Source organism: Pteropus medius, unplaced genomic scaffold (genome assembly GCF_902729225.1).
Source record: "Pteropus medius unplaced genomic scaffold, Ma_sr-lr_union100, whole genome shotgun sequence".
NCBI classification, from domain to species: Eukaryota; Metazoa; Chordata; class Mammalia; order Chiroptera; family Pteropodidae; genus Pteropus; species Pteropus medius.
The window spans coordinates 16505821-16517992 of record NW_024349802.1 but is presented as its reverse complement, the minus strand read 5'-3'; the positions used below and the strand labels follow the sequence as shown (position 1 = coordinate 16517992).

Sequence of the window (12172 nt, the reverse complement as noted above, 5' to 3'; positions counted from 1 at the left end):
GAATATTCCACTGTTCAGTTATCAGAAAATTGATTAATCCCAATGTTTGTCTTTGACCCTTAGCTCAAATATTTAATTTGTTCTACTTCTGAGACTTGAGACACAGATATGAAACCCAACTGCGATCAGACTTTCAGAAAAATTTATTTGTTAGGGAGAGTACGGAAGGCAGCAAATCAATGAGAGAAGAGGTCTAAAGAAGGAACCTTTAGCTATCTGATGCAGTCTCAGTAAGGGCAGCTCTCTGTCACCAAGAACACACGCAAGGAGGGGTAAAGGACAGGTGAGTTGCAAAAGAATTGTCATCGTGGAGAGAAAAAGAAGATTTCTTCCTTCACATTCAAGTTCACTCAGCTAGCATTTTCCATCAGGTAGAAACCTATTTCCCCCCGAGATTTCCTAAAGGAAGAGTCAAAATAAACATTTTATTAAATAATAGAATGTCAGAACTATAAAAATACTCTAAAAATTATCTTACCTATCACCTTTATTTTATATTTGAGGAAACTAAGAGCCAGAGTGCAAGGAGGAATTGATTAAAGACAAAAGCTAGGTTATCGAGTTTCCTACCCAGTTCTCTTTTTATGATTCTAAGATGTCACAGAAGATATTATGAATGATGCTACGATCTCTTTGAAAGTAGGTTATTGAATCAGTCCTGAGCTTGTGATATGTGAGGCCTATCAATCCTCATCTTTTCTGTCAATACTCTCATACTTTGGCTGAAATGTGAATGTCCTAGAGTTTACACAGTACTATCATTGCTGTGTGCACAAAATTACAATAATTGTTGGGCTGAGGGCTCCAGTCTGATGCCATGGGAATAATTTTTCACACTGTGACCTGCACTGGCTTATACAGACATCAAACCTGAAGCTATGGTTTTGTGAGATTTTTATATCTAATTACAGAATTATGTCACATGAATCCAAAAACAAAAAAACAAAAAAAAAAACTAAACATTTACTCTTAGTTAATGGACCCAAATTTCCTGTTACCTCATCTTAGCTCAGAGTCTCAGACACATAAGAGGTCGAAGATATCTGAGAGGAGGCAAACCCACGATTTGTCTTAAAATCAAATAATTTCAGGACTCAAAGAGACATTTGAAACCTCAAGTGAAAATCCACTGACTGGCATATGGGTGTGTGAGGGCTCAGAGGGCAGAAAGAATCTGAGCAGCACTGCTGAGCTTTCTACCCCAGTGGGCTTTGTATGACCACGTGCTCTTCTGAGTAGGGACTGATCATATCTGTGCAAACTGGAGCATATTCCTGGCATTGAGGCTGATGTAGAAGAGGTAGATAATAACTGCTGTGGACTAAGCTTGTCTGTTGTTCTCTTCTTTTCCCCAAATGGTACTCACAAGCTCTCAACGCACAAGATGCAGGGGTTTTCATAGGTGACAACATTGGTGCCACCGATGGGTTGATATACACCAAGGCAGGGATTGACTGTTCCTTTGAACCAACTTAAGTCTACTTTTTTATGTGGACATTTCACCTGAAATTCAGTTGAAAAGAATGATACAATTAGAATCATGCTCACAGACGGGTAGGTCATCTCTGGACTTCATTAGGAAAATGTAAATGTAGCCAGGATAATATACAAAAGCTCCCACAGCTCCCCACTCCACAAAGCAATGGAATGAGCACCTACGTATGTGTCATCTGAGAACAACGTGATGCTCTTGTTGTCAGGACCTCCGACAGTAACAGAGAACAGAGGCCTGCTATGCTAGAGTGGGAAAAGGAAGAACGAATAAACAGAACCTAGCTGGGAAATTTAGCTTCTCTCTCAATCCCTTTCATTTCCAGACTATTAGACCTGGGAATATTCTTAGAGATTTTCTATGCCAACTCAGCAAAGGAAACTGAAGCCCCATGATTGGAAAAAATGCTTTGCTGAAATCCACATGCCTTGATGTAAAATACTTATCACATTTTTATCCACTCTGAAAACCCCAAGCCAACTCTTATTCTGAAGTTTTGAAATTTGAGATCGTTTAGAATAACTCCCTGATTTTGTAGGGAAAGCTGAAAACAAAGGAATAGACATGTATCATTGGAAGATTAGAACCCATGTCTACTTGCAAGGTTTCAATGATAGCTTGAAGCAGTAACTCTGCGATGATGGAGCTCGAGGATGGTGGCCTCAAGGGCTCTTTGAGTGCCATATGATAGATAAAGTACCTCTGATACAAGATGGAAGAGAGTTCTGGCTGAGTATTTAGAGAGGGAGAAATCATATTGGAGCTTAGAAATTCTTCTTCCTTCTTTCCTTATCTATCCAACGCCACCACCATGGCCTGGCCACCATCATTTACTTCTTGTATGTCTGTCACCCAACTAATCCCTCCATTTCTCTATTTCCTATGTCCTCTAGTTTCCATGATTTAAACATCAATTGATTCATTTTATCCCCTTGATTAAGATCCTTTAACTGCACCTCATTTCACATAAAAAAAAATAATTGTTCTTACTTAGTACTGGATAAAAGACCCTATGCGAACTATTCCTTCACATTTTCTTCAATCCATATCTGAGAGATTGTGCTCCCTATTCAACTCATGCAGACAGTCCCAGTGTGTTTCAGAGTACTTAGGATCATTCCCTCATCCAAACTTTGAGCTCCTTGGGATCAAAACCTGTGTTATGCCCAAGTTGGTGGGCTCTTAAGAACCTGCCCTGCTCCTGGCAACCATCAGAGCTCAGAAACATTTCCCAGGCAGTATAGTATGGAGGGTTCTCTGATGTATGTCTAGCCAAATCTCAGCTTGGTTCCCACTTTGGATCACCTTACTCTGGGATCCTATACCTGCAGTATACCTGCCACATTAATAAAAATGATCCTTGAAGAATGTCACAGATGACCTTGCTGCAGTAGGTTTTAAAATAGCAATTTCAAAGAAAACTCAGACTAGAACCTCGGTCCTGGGAGATCTAGTGGATTATTAACTTAATCTTTCCATGTTATGGCCACCAGTGTTGAAGGGCTGAAACCAAGACATAACTGAAAATTGTTACAGAATCTAATATCTGGTAAATCAGAGCTTAATCTGTTGGCTGAATAAAAAAGTTCTAAATTATTACCAAGGAAATTTGCAATAATTTAAAACATTGTTTCATTTACATGTGTATTCACTTATTTTTTTTTTTTTTCAAAAATGAGGAATAACTCTTCTGATAAATAATCAGCAGAAGACTGTGGAGACGCATCACTGCTCTCAGAAACATTGCCAATCTAGGATATCACATCACTTTTTGATTAACAGTAATTAGCCTGGGCTTGAGCAGATTCAGAACTGGCAGCCTATATGTGAAAGAAATTAAGAAACACTAGACCTTTAAAGAGACCTTTTAGTCCAATCCCTATATTTTACAGAGAGAGGAAAGACACTTGCTTATGAAATGCCCAGAAATTCATGGCAGACATATGAAAAATGAAACTCTTCGGTCCTTGAGGCTAAGTGACTTTGTTAAAAACTCCCTATAAGACTCTTCTCTAAAAAAAGAACACGAAAGATAACAACCCACTCAAATACACAGCAAAGCATTATCAAAACTTTGAATTTTTGAGATGCACTGTGGTGTAGACATATTGCCAATCACCTTCACATGTTACCTCACTGAATCACCCAAGTTCCCTGGTCTCCATGAGTTAAGTCTCATAATCTACATCAATAGATAAATAAACTAAGTCCCCTGCCTATTGGCTCAGAGGCTTTTATTTTTGGCCCATACCCCAATGTCTTTCTCTCTACAGATATGGATAGATAGATAGATAGAATAAAATGATACATTAAATAAGGATTTCAAAGCATTCTATTTCAGATCACAATGTTCGAACCTACAGATCGACCTTGCATGCCTGCCAGAACCAGCCAAATTACTCATCAGAAGGTAACATCCAATGTATCAAGATGAAGAATAAAAGTGAGCAGAGTACTGGGGAAGATTTGGCCATTTTTCCTCCTGATGTGTCCTTAGAATGATGCTCTGAGATATTGTCTTAGGATGTTGCCCTCTAGTACAATCACCAAAGCAGAGATAATCAGGATATTAAGACCACTTTCGAAGTGAAAATTTATCTCTAGTCTGCCCATTGTAAACTCTGTACACCTCACTTGGAAAGCCTATTTCACTCTCTTCCTCAAGAGCAAATGCTCAGGAAAAACTAAATGTTGGTTAGTCATGAATAAAAGCATAGATCTCAGTGACAGATCTGTGACTACTCAGAAGACAGAAGTAAATAGGAGGTTACTCTTTGGACATAGTTGTATTATTTTTAGTATGGAGGTATTTAAGTTGTCTTGAAAAGGCAACTCGGTACCTGAAGATTCACCTGTTTTTTTTTTTTTTTTCTTTAAGAGGATACAAGGAAAATGATGAGGCCACCAGAAGTTTCCAGACAAGAGCTTCCCAATAGAGAAAGCAAGTCCCTACTTGCTCATGAAACACAGTCTCTCTCTTTGGATTAAGACAAAGATTTTTAATCTTCCAAGTATACTTGGCTATGCTGAAAATCTTCTGACTGGGCACGCTAGGCTGTCTTGAAGCATTCTGAGAGTGTGCAGGGAGAGAAACACCATTTCATGCCACAGAAAGAAACGTCACGGAGAGGGAGAAGTCAGTAAGCATGTCCTTCCATGGGGCTACCTTCTCCACAGCAGCCTTTCCAACCCTATAGAATGGAATATGCACACTCCAGGGACTCACTGAGGACCACACTGAACTCTCCCTGTCTTCCTAATCCTGCAAAAGTGCCCTGGTCCTCCTATGTCCTTCAAGTCTTTACCTCTTCTTTGTAGCATCTGTCGTGACATAATTGATATAAGCTCTTTGTTAACATGCTGTGGTAAGACATGTGTTACATGAGACATCGAAGTGTCTCCTCAGTGCACCAGTCCCCAGGATAGTTGGAGGTCCTTGGCACAATGTTCGGAGCTGCCTACTCGGCCTGCTCCTGAGACGATCTAGAACATCACGTTTTCGTTAAGCACACCCCTATCTGTTCCTGACATCTTCCCCTGATTCCTTAAAGAATGAACTAGAGTAGTGGAAGATCCAACTGTACTAAAACACAATGCCAGATGCCCACTCTCCCCACCACTTATGCCCCAGCTGACCCACCTCAGAAAGAAGAGAAAAGGAAGAGAGACGTGATATGCTTTTGTGGTTGATGCCTCTCATTTAAGGAGCACGTGTTAGGGCCCCAGGAAGGAATAGAGTAGCTGTGTAGGAGAAGGCACTGAGGCATTATGTGCTGGGCTGAGCAGACCCTGGGAGGCCAAGCATTCAGATTGAGTCAAGGTCAAATCTCAGCAGGAGGCATTGGAGAAGGAAGCACAGAGCGCCTAGAAAACTAGCGGGGTGGAAAGAGCAGCTTTTGGCTGGCATTCCAAAGACGCAATAGCATGAGGAAACAATCTTGGTAGAAAGAGCACAGCAGAAAAAGCATAGCTTGTTCCACAATAATAATTGGTACCTTCAGCCAGAATGCAAAAGGTGGAAACAGCTGAGGAAGAGAGGAGGTTGCAGTGCGGAGTGAGGCAATGGATGCCATTTGCAGTGGGTCCAGCCTCGTTCCTGCATCAATCCAGAGACTTTGCAGCTTCACAGCATGTTATCAATGCTGTTCCCTCCGCTTATCTAAACTTCCAGCCTCTATCTTCTTTTCCGTAAAGACCAATTGTTCTTGTATCAAGGAAATACATGTTAACTTTAGAAAAGTAGAAAAATAGAACTATAAAAAAAATTAGGTGCGGAATCTCAAAACCCAGAGATAACTGTTAGGAATATATTGAATTATATTATTCCAGTTAAAAAATATATATATTTTTTATGAATATACATGAACACATATATATGTTCTTGTCATAGTCGATCAAATTTTTGTAGTATATATTGTTTTCTGCTTTTTTTTGGCAAGATTTTTTTTGATCTTTAAATATAGTCATATTAAACATAAATTTAAATGCCTTGTATACTTTATGACCTATATAGATTATATTATATCAATATTCTTCCACTGTTGCTTAATTAGGTTGATTCCAATAGTCATTAACATTGCCAAATAAACAGATTTTTACTTATCTCAGTCTCTCTTATTCATTTTAATAAATGCCTAAAAACAAACCTTCTGGAAACTTCCAGAAAGGACCTGGGTCACTTAGAATTTGAAAGGAGTGGTGTTCATCAAATTTTTGGTCTCGATGCTTGTAACCTAAAATGGAGCATTTTGAAAATACCCTGCCACCTTCCTAAATGAATCATTTGCCCCCCATTTTCAGAGAGTTAGAGGCATCCCATTATGGAGAAAGGACTTCGGACACAATAAAAACAGATCTAGTTATAATATTTTGTTAATTTGGAAAGCAACTTCTTCTCTTTGGACCAAATCTACCCATTTGCGTGATGGGGTAAACAAACTTGCCTTAAGGGGCTCTTCAGAGGTTTAATTGAGAGAATATTTAAACAGGTTGGAAAACTGCCTGACCTAGATTAGCCACAAATAAATGCTATCGATTTTGGCTTTTTCTTTGCCACAGCGACTGACAATGTCCTTGTAGGCTCAGAGCCACAGATTTAGGGCATTACATTAATATTCAAAGATAATAACGAGTGTGAAATCACTTCCCACCTGAGAAAAATGATTTACATTATTTTTTTCAACTTTGTGTTATCACAGATTTTGTTATTAGCAGAGCCTCAGTAGTTGAGTTCCCATAGGCCTTCCACTGCCTGGGATCTTGTGACATTTAGGTATTAATCCTGACCTCAGCATTAAAAAATTAAACAATAAATCCCACAATCTCAATATATCGACTAGGTAAAAGTGAAGCAAAATATCCTAAGATAAATGGAATTGTACATTATCACTACGTGGCTCTACTTAATAGATGCAAAAATAAGATAACGGGATAGAGTCTATAAACATTATTCGATCCTAAAACACACTGAGAAAAAAGTAAAATATCATGGGAAAGAAATAAAGCTAAAATATCTTTAGTTTTTCCAAACTCTCTTAAATTCCAGGTGAACTAATATTGGGAGAAGAGAATAAGTAAAATGAAGGTATCACATCTTCCTATGAGAATCCTTAGTTGACTTCCTCGTCATCTATCACACCGAGGGCTTAATTCCAAAAGATACAGCTTGGGCTTTGCCCCTGGTTGTCAGACTTCTATTCCTAGCTAGGAAAAATTCAATATGTATATTTCAATGTCATCTCAAACCAGTCCCTCATAGGATTTCACCTAAGGCTCCATGATTCTCTTGCAGGAAGGAAAGTCTCAACTCCACTGCCCGCCCTACAGAATTTTCACAGTCTAGCCCATCCTCTAACCAATTAGATCTCCACCGCCATACTGAACTTCTTCCCCTGCGGTCCCAACAGCTGTTTCTTCATCACAGAAGAGCACCCACACAAATGATCAGTCCCACCACAGGCTGTAGGATAGTCTTTCCCTTCTCAGGGGTTTTATGGAAGCCACAGGACAGTATTAGCCAGACTTGCACATTATCCTGTGCTGTTCTTCTTTTTTTTTTTTTTTTAACTTTAGTGGGGTAACAGTAGTTAAAAACATTATACAATTTGCAGGTGTACATTATAATTCGACGTCTGTATACTTCATTGGGTGCTCACCAGCCAAAGTTCACTTTCCTTACATTTCTATATATTCGATCCCTTTACCCACTTACTTATGGACATTGGTCTCAGAAGAATTTTTGTGAACTTGACTCCAAAGATAAGGGAAACAAAAGTAAAAATAAGTGAATGGAACTACATCAAGCTAAAAAGCTCCCACAGAGCAAAAGAAACCATCAACAAAACAAGTGAACAGACTAAATGGGAGAAGTTACTTGCCAATGGTACTTCCTTCTATAAGGAACTAACAGCCTGCTCTGTTCTTGAGCACTGATTTGGGTAACAGAATGACCGACCTGTTCTTTGTCCTGGGCAAGATGTCCTTAATGGCCTTAATGTTCCCCTTGGCTACAGATAACCTACAGACAGGCTTCTACCTGACTCCGGGCCCCTCCAGACCCCCTTTATCATAGAACATTTGCTTTGGAAAACTTGTAATAGCATATAGTAAATTATTACTATCATAGTAAATGATTTATCTTTCCTTTTGAGAGGTAGACCTTCTTAGTAAGACTCTTGACAGTTCTATAGTCCAGCAAGGTCTTTTTCAAGGCCTGAAGAGCCATTCTTTTCAAATGTAACTATCGAGGAAGATAGTGCAGGTGATCTCCTAGACTCTGTGGAAGGGCAGGAGCTTAACTTTACTCCCAGTTGCAAAAGTACAGCCTGTCATAAAGATACATGAATTTATTTTCCTTTAGATAAAGCCAATTAGCAAGCGCAGGTGGCCTGTGATCCCCCACCCCCGACTTCCCCCATCTCTAGTACTTTCCACTAGCTCACCCCGGAGCTTAAAGGCTCTCCTCCTCACACACACAGAGGAGTTCAGGCCAGTGCTGTCCTCTCTCACCTATGCAGCAGACTTGAATAAAGGCTTCCGTGTCTATTTAATTTTCCCCAGTGTCGTTTTGTTTTGAGAAGACCATCTCACGTGCCAAATTAAGATGAGTTTTCTTTCCTCTTCTCTTTGGACAGAATCACTGTTTTGTTGTTATTTCCTATACACCTTCTTGTGAAGACCAGTGTTCATTCTCATGTAACTCAGCTCTCATGTAACTTTCACAGGTGCGATTCCTCCAGCACAAAATGGAAACACTATCATCTTACTTCTTTCCTAAATTGTCCATTTACTGACTCCTTCTCTGTCATGCTGAGCTCCTCCCTGAAGGACCCACTCGCTGGATGGCTGGTCCCTAATGGGTAACTAACTCCCAGCTGCCACTTACCGTCTGCCCGTAGGATCAACCAAGAGATAAAACTGAGACAGGCGACTCTTCCCTTTTATTGCCCTAATCCTTCATTCTCTCCCAAACCCGCACCCCCCGCTATACGATGCACATGAATTTATTCACTAAAAGGGTGGACAAAGGGAAATCTTTAAAGGGAATTGCTGAGAAGGGGAAAAAGTAAAAAGCTATAACATAAAGATGAGTTTCTTGAGAGACTGGAAGGAAAATAACTAAGAAATCCTCAAGGCGAGGCTCTGATGGAGAGCTCATCCAGGGTGTGATCTGATTCCTCTTCCCTCAGGTTTATGTCCCTTTTCAAAGACTGATTTGTTTCCATTTCACTTTGGGGCAACAAATCCTGCCCCCAGTATCTTATGGGGTGTCCGAGAGGAGAGGCTTGACCATCTAAATCTTGGTGAGGGCCTGGGTTAAAGTGGACCCTGTGGTTTAACTATTCTTTGCAATGTTCTGGTCAGTGTGGCTAAAGATAGCCCTTTCTTTTCACAATTGTACCTGACACAAAAGTGTGAGTACGCACACAGGGACACATCCTCACGCTTGTCCAAATTAAGTGTTAATTCTCAGGATGGTACAGTATAAGTTTTTCAAACTGCATATTGTGCCCTTTTAGCAGCCGTGAATTTTTTTTTTGTTACCATCACTATTTTTAAATAAAATACAATAAAACAGAGTAAAGTAGAATAAAATAAAAATTATAATGCAACTTGAATAGTGTGTGTGTGTGTGTGTTTCTAGGTGGTGAGGTAAAATATACTTTTTAAACATGGGTCGCAGCCGAGAAAAAGCTTCAAAATCTCTAGAATAAACCTATAAGTAAGGAAACAAAAATTTGCTATCAATAAGCTGTGTACCTCTCACAAGAAGAAAATAAGTTTATTTTCTTTTAAGTTTTAAGAAGTAGCCCTTTCAAGACTACCAGAATAAGAAAGGAACCAAATCGTCCATCCATAGAATAGTCTATCGGTTTCACTTTCACTATATTTGAAAAGACCATTTTAGTGAGGATTTAAATTCTCAGATAAGAATCCTTGGTCTCCTGAGGCTCCAAACCAAAGAATGAAAAGAGATGCTCTGTTCTTCCCTCACCTTCCATTTTGGTTCTTTTTCCTGTTACCTATGGTAATATTACCCTAAAGGTAGTTCCGCATTTCCTCATCTAGCATTCTCTTTGTCTATTTGCTTGGATTTCTCGATGTGACTTAGCTCTAAGAACATGAATACCAACGAAGGCAGAAATTGTCTTGGGCATCACAGGATCCCTAGAACCTGGCACAAGGTCTGGCAATAGTGGGTAATAAATTACAATCACTGAAACTGAGTTTTATCCTTTCTTTCCATTACTTTCTGGGCTCCAACCTCTTACCATATGTCACGAAGGCCAGCCACCAGTCTAGACTCCCAACCCCTGTAAAATAGTAGCTGATGCATATGCACCCACAAGAGGTGCAGAGATCAAAGAAGTGTGTGGAAGACTGTGGCACCTTCAGAGAGCGCCCCCCGCTGTGGCCTGTCCTTTGCACACAGCACATTACTAACGGTCCCATAACTGTGTTGAAGATTAATCCAGTAAAAATTGATGTTGGACATTGTTAATAAATGTATTTAAACTATTTAGAGGACGTTTTTGCAAGATATATAAAAGGAAGGAGATATTTGAAGGAGATATTTGGAGATGTTTTATAAAAATGTATTTTCAACAATGAGAGAAATGTTTTCTTACAAAAGAATATGAACCCAAACTGGAGGCTCAAAACTATAGAGAAGTATTGATGATCTTAATTTTTTAATTTTTGGTTAATGCTTATATGGCTTCATATTTTAATAATATGGCCTACAATTTGTCTTTTCTTTCTCTTCGGACTTGCATCTCAGCTGAAGAATGTTTATAATTATCATTTATTTGTATCTCTATTTATATAAAATATAACATCATATATTACACATTATGAAGTAGATTTATTTATATAACTTATGTTTTAAATATATATAATTGTGTACTAATTACATAATTTTGTTTTATAATCTATCAATTGAAAAAGTGAGTTTACTTACATAAACTTTATTTTTCTCTAACCAAATTTTCCCCAGTATTTAAATTTTTTTCTAAAAATGTAGCCATTTTATTCATTTAATGACACCACATCTTTATTATTGATTATTTTATTAACATAGAATTGCTATCTTTATTTTGCTTGCTATTCTTGACTTGGAAAGTATTTTTTTAATAAATCTCTACTTCCTTAAAGCCCACAAGGAGCATTATGTGATTATGAATTATGAATTATTTTATGTATATCATATGTTACAAAATCAAATAACATGAATATTAAGACTTGATTAAATGAAAAATACATAATTACATGTTATGTTTAATATTTTTAGTCTAATATCAGCTTCAGGTTTCACTTATCAATTCTGTTTTGGTTGCTGTTATGGACTGAATTATGTCCCCCCTTAGAATTCATATGTTGAGTTCCTAACCCCCAGTAACTCAGAATATGACTGTTTTTGAAGACAGGGTCTTTAAATGGGGGATTAAGTTTAAATGTGGTCATTGGATAGGCTCTAATCTTATATGACTAGTGTCTTATAAGAAGAGGAGATAAGGAAACAGAGAAGCACAGAGGGAAATTCATGTGAAGCCACAGGGAGATGGCCATCTACAAGCCAAAGAGAGGCCTCCGAAGAAATTTATATTTATAGCCTTATCTGTCTGAGCTACCTTAAATTTTCCTCAGGCCTTTTTAGTGACTTCAGCATTTAATCGGGTCATATTGTTCTTAATCTCTTCCCCAACATGGTCAACCAGATTTTCTTTTGCAGATATCCATTATGTGATTCGGTTCTCTTTAAATGGTTATAACTAAAGTATAAGTTATTCCTGGTCTGTTCTGATGAGTTTATAGTATTGTGAATTCTTACCTGATCTTTCTCCAAATTTGAATTTTCCATTTTTTATTAATGTAGCAAAATGTAATTTAAGACTAATGGTCAGATCCACCCTTTGACACATACTTACTTAAAAAATGTTGGTCTTTTAAAAATGGGATGCTATGAGCAGATTTTCTCTCACCAGTGTGTGTATAATCTCTCCAGCTTCCAATTTAAGTAGAAATAGAGGAAATCTTTCCACGTTCTTATAGTTCAGGAAAATGATCACAAGTATTCTCCTTAAGAGAAGAATCCTACCCACAGAGACAAGCCTGACAGTTTTCTGCTGAGATTTGTTTATTGAAGAACAAACTCCATATATTTGTCTCCTAGAGGAACTG

General features: G+C 38.4%; 1 protein-coding gene across 1 annotated transcript; it reads right to left on the bottom strand.

The window, feature by feature from the left end:
* Positions 1 to 354: 354 nt before the first annotated feature.
* Positions 355 to 4223, bottom strand: SPINK14 (serine peptidase inhibitor Kazal type 14 (putative)). Its single transcript, XM_039835935.1, is given in 4 exon segments — positions 355 to 371; positions 374 to 399; positions 1367 to 1570; positions 3893 to 4223. Coding segments are annotated over 4 exon segments (321 nt in total). The 5' UTR covers positions 3967 to 4223.
* Positions 4224 to 12172: the final 7949 nt, after the last annotated feature.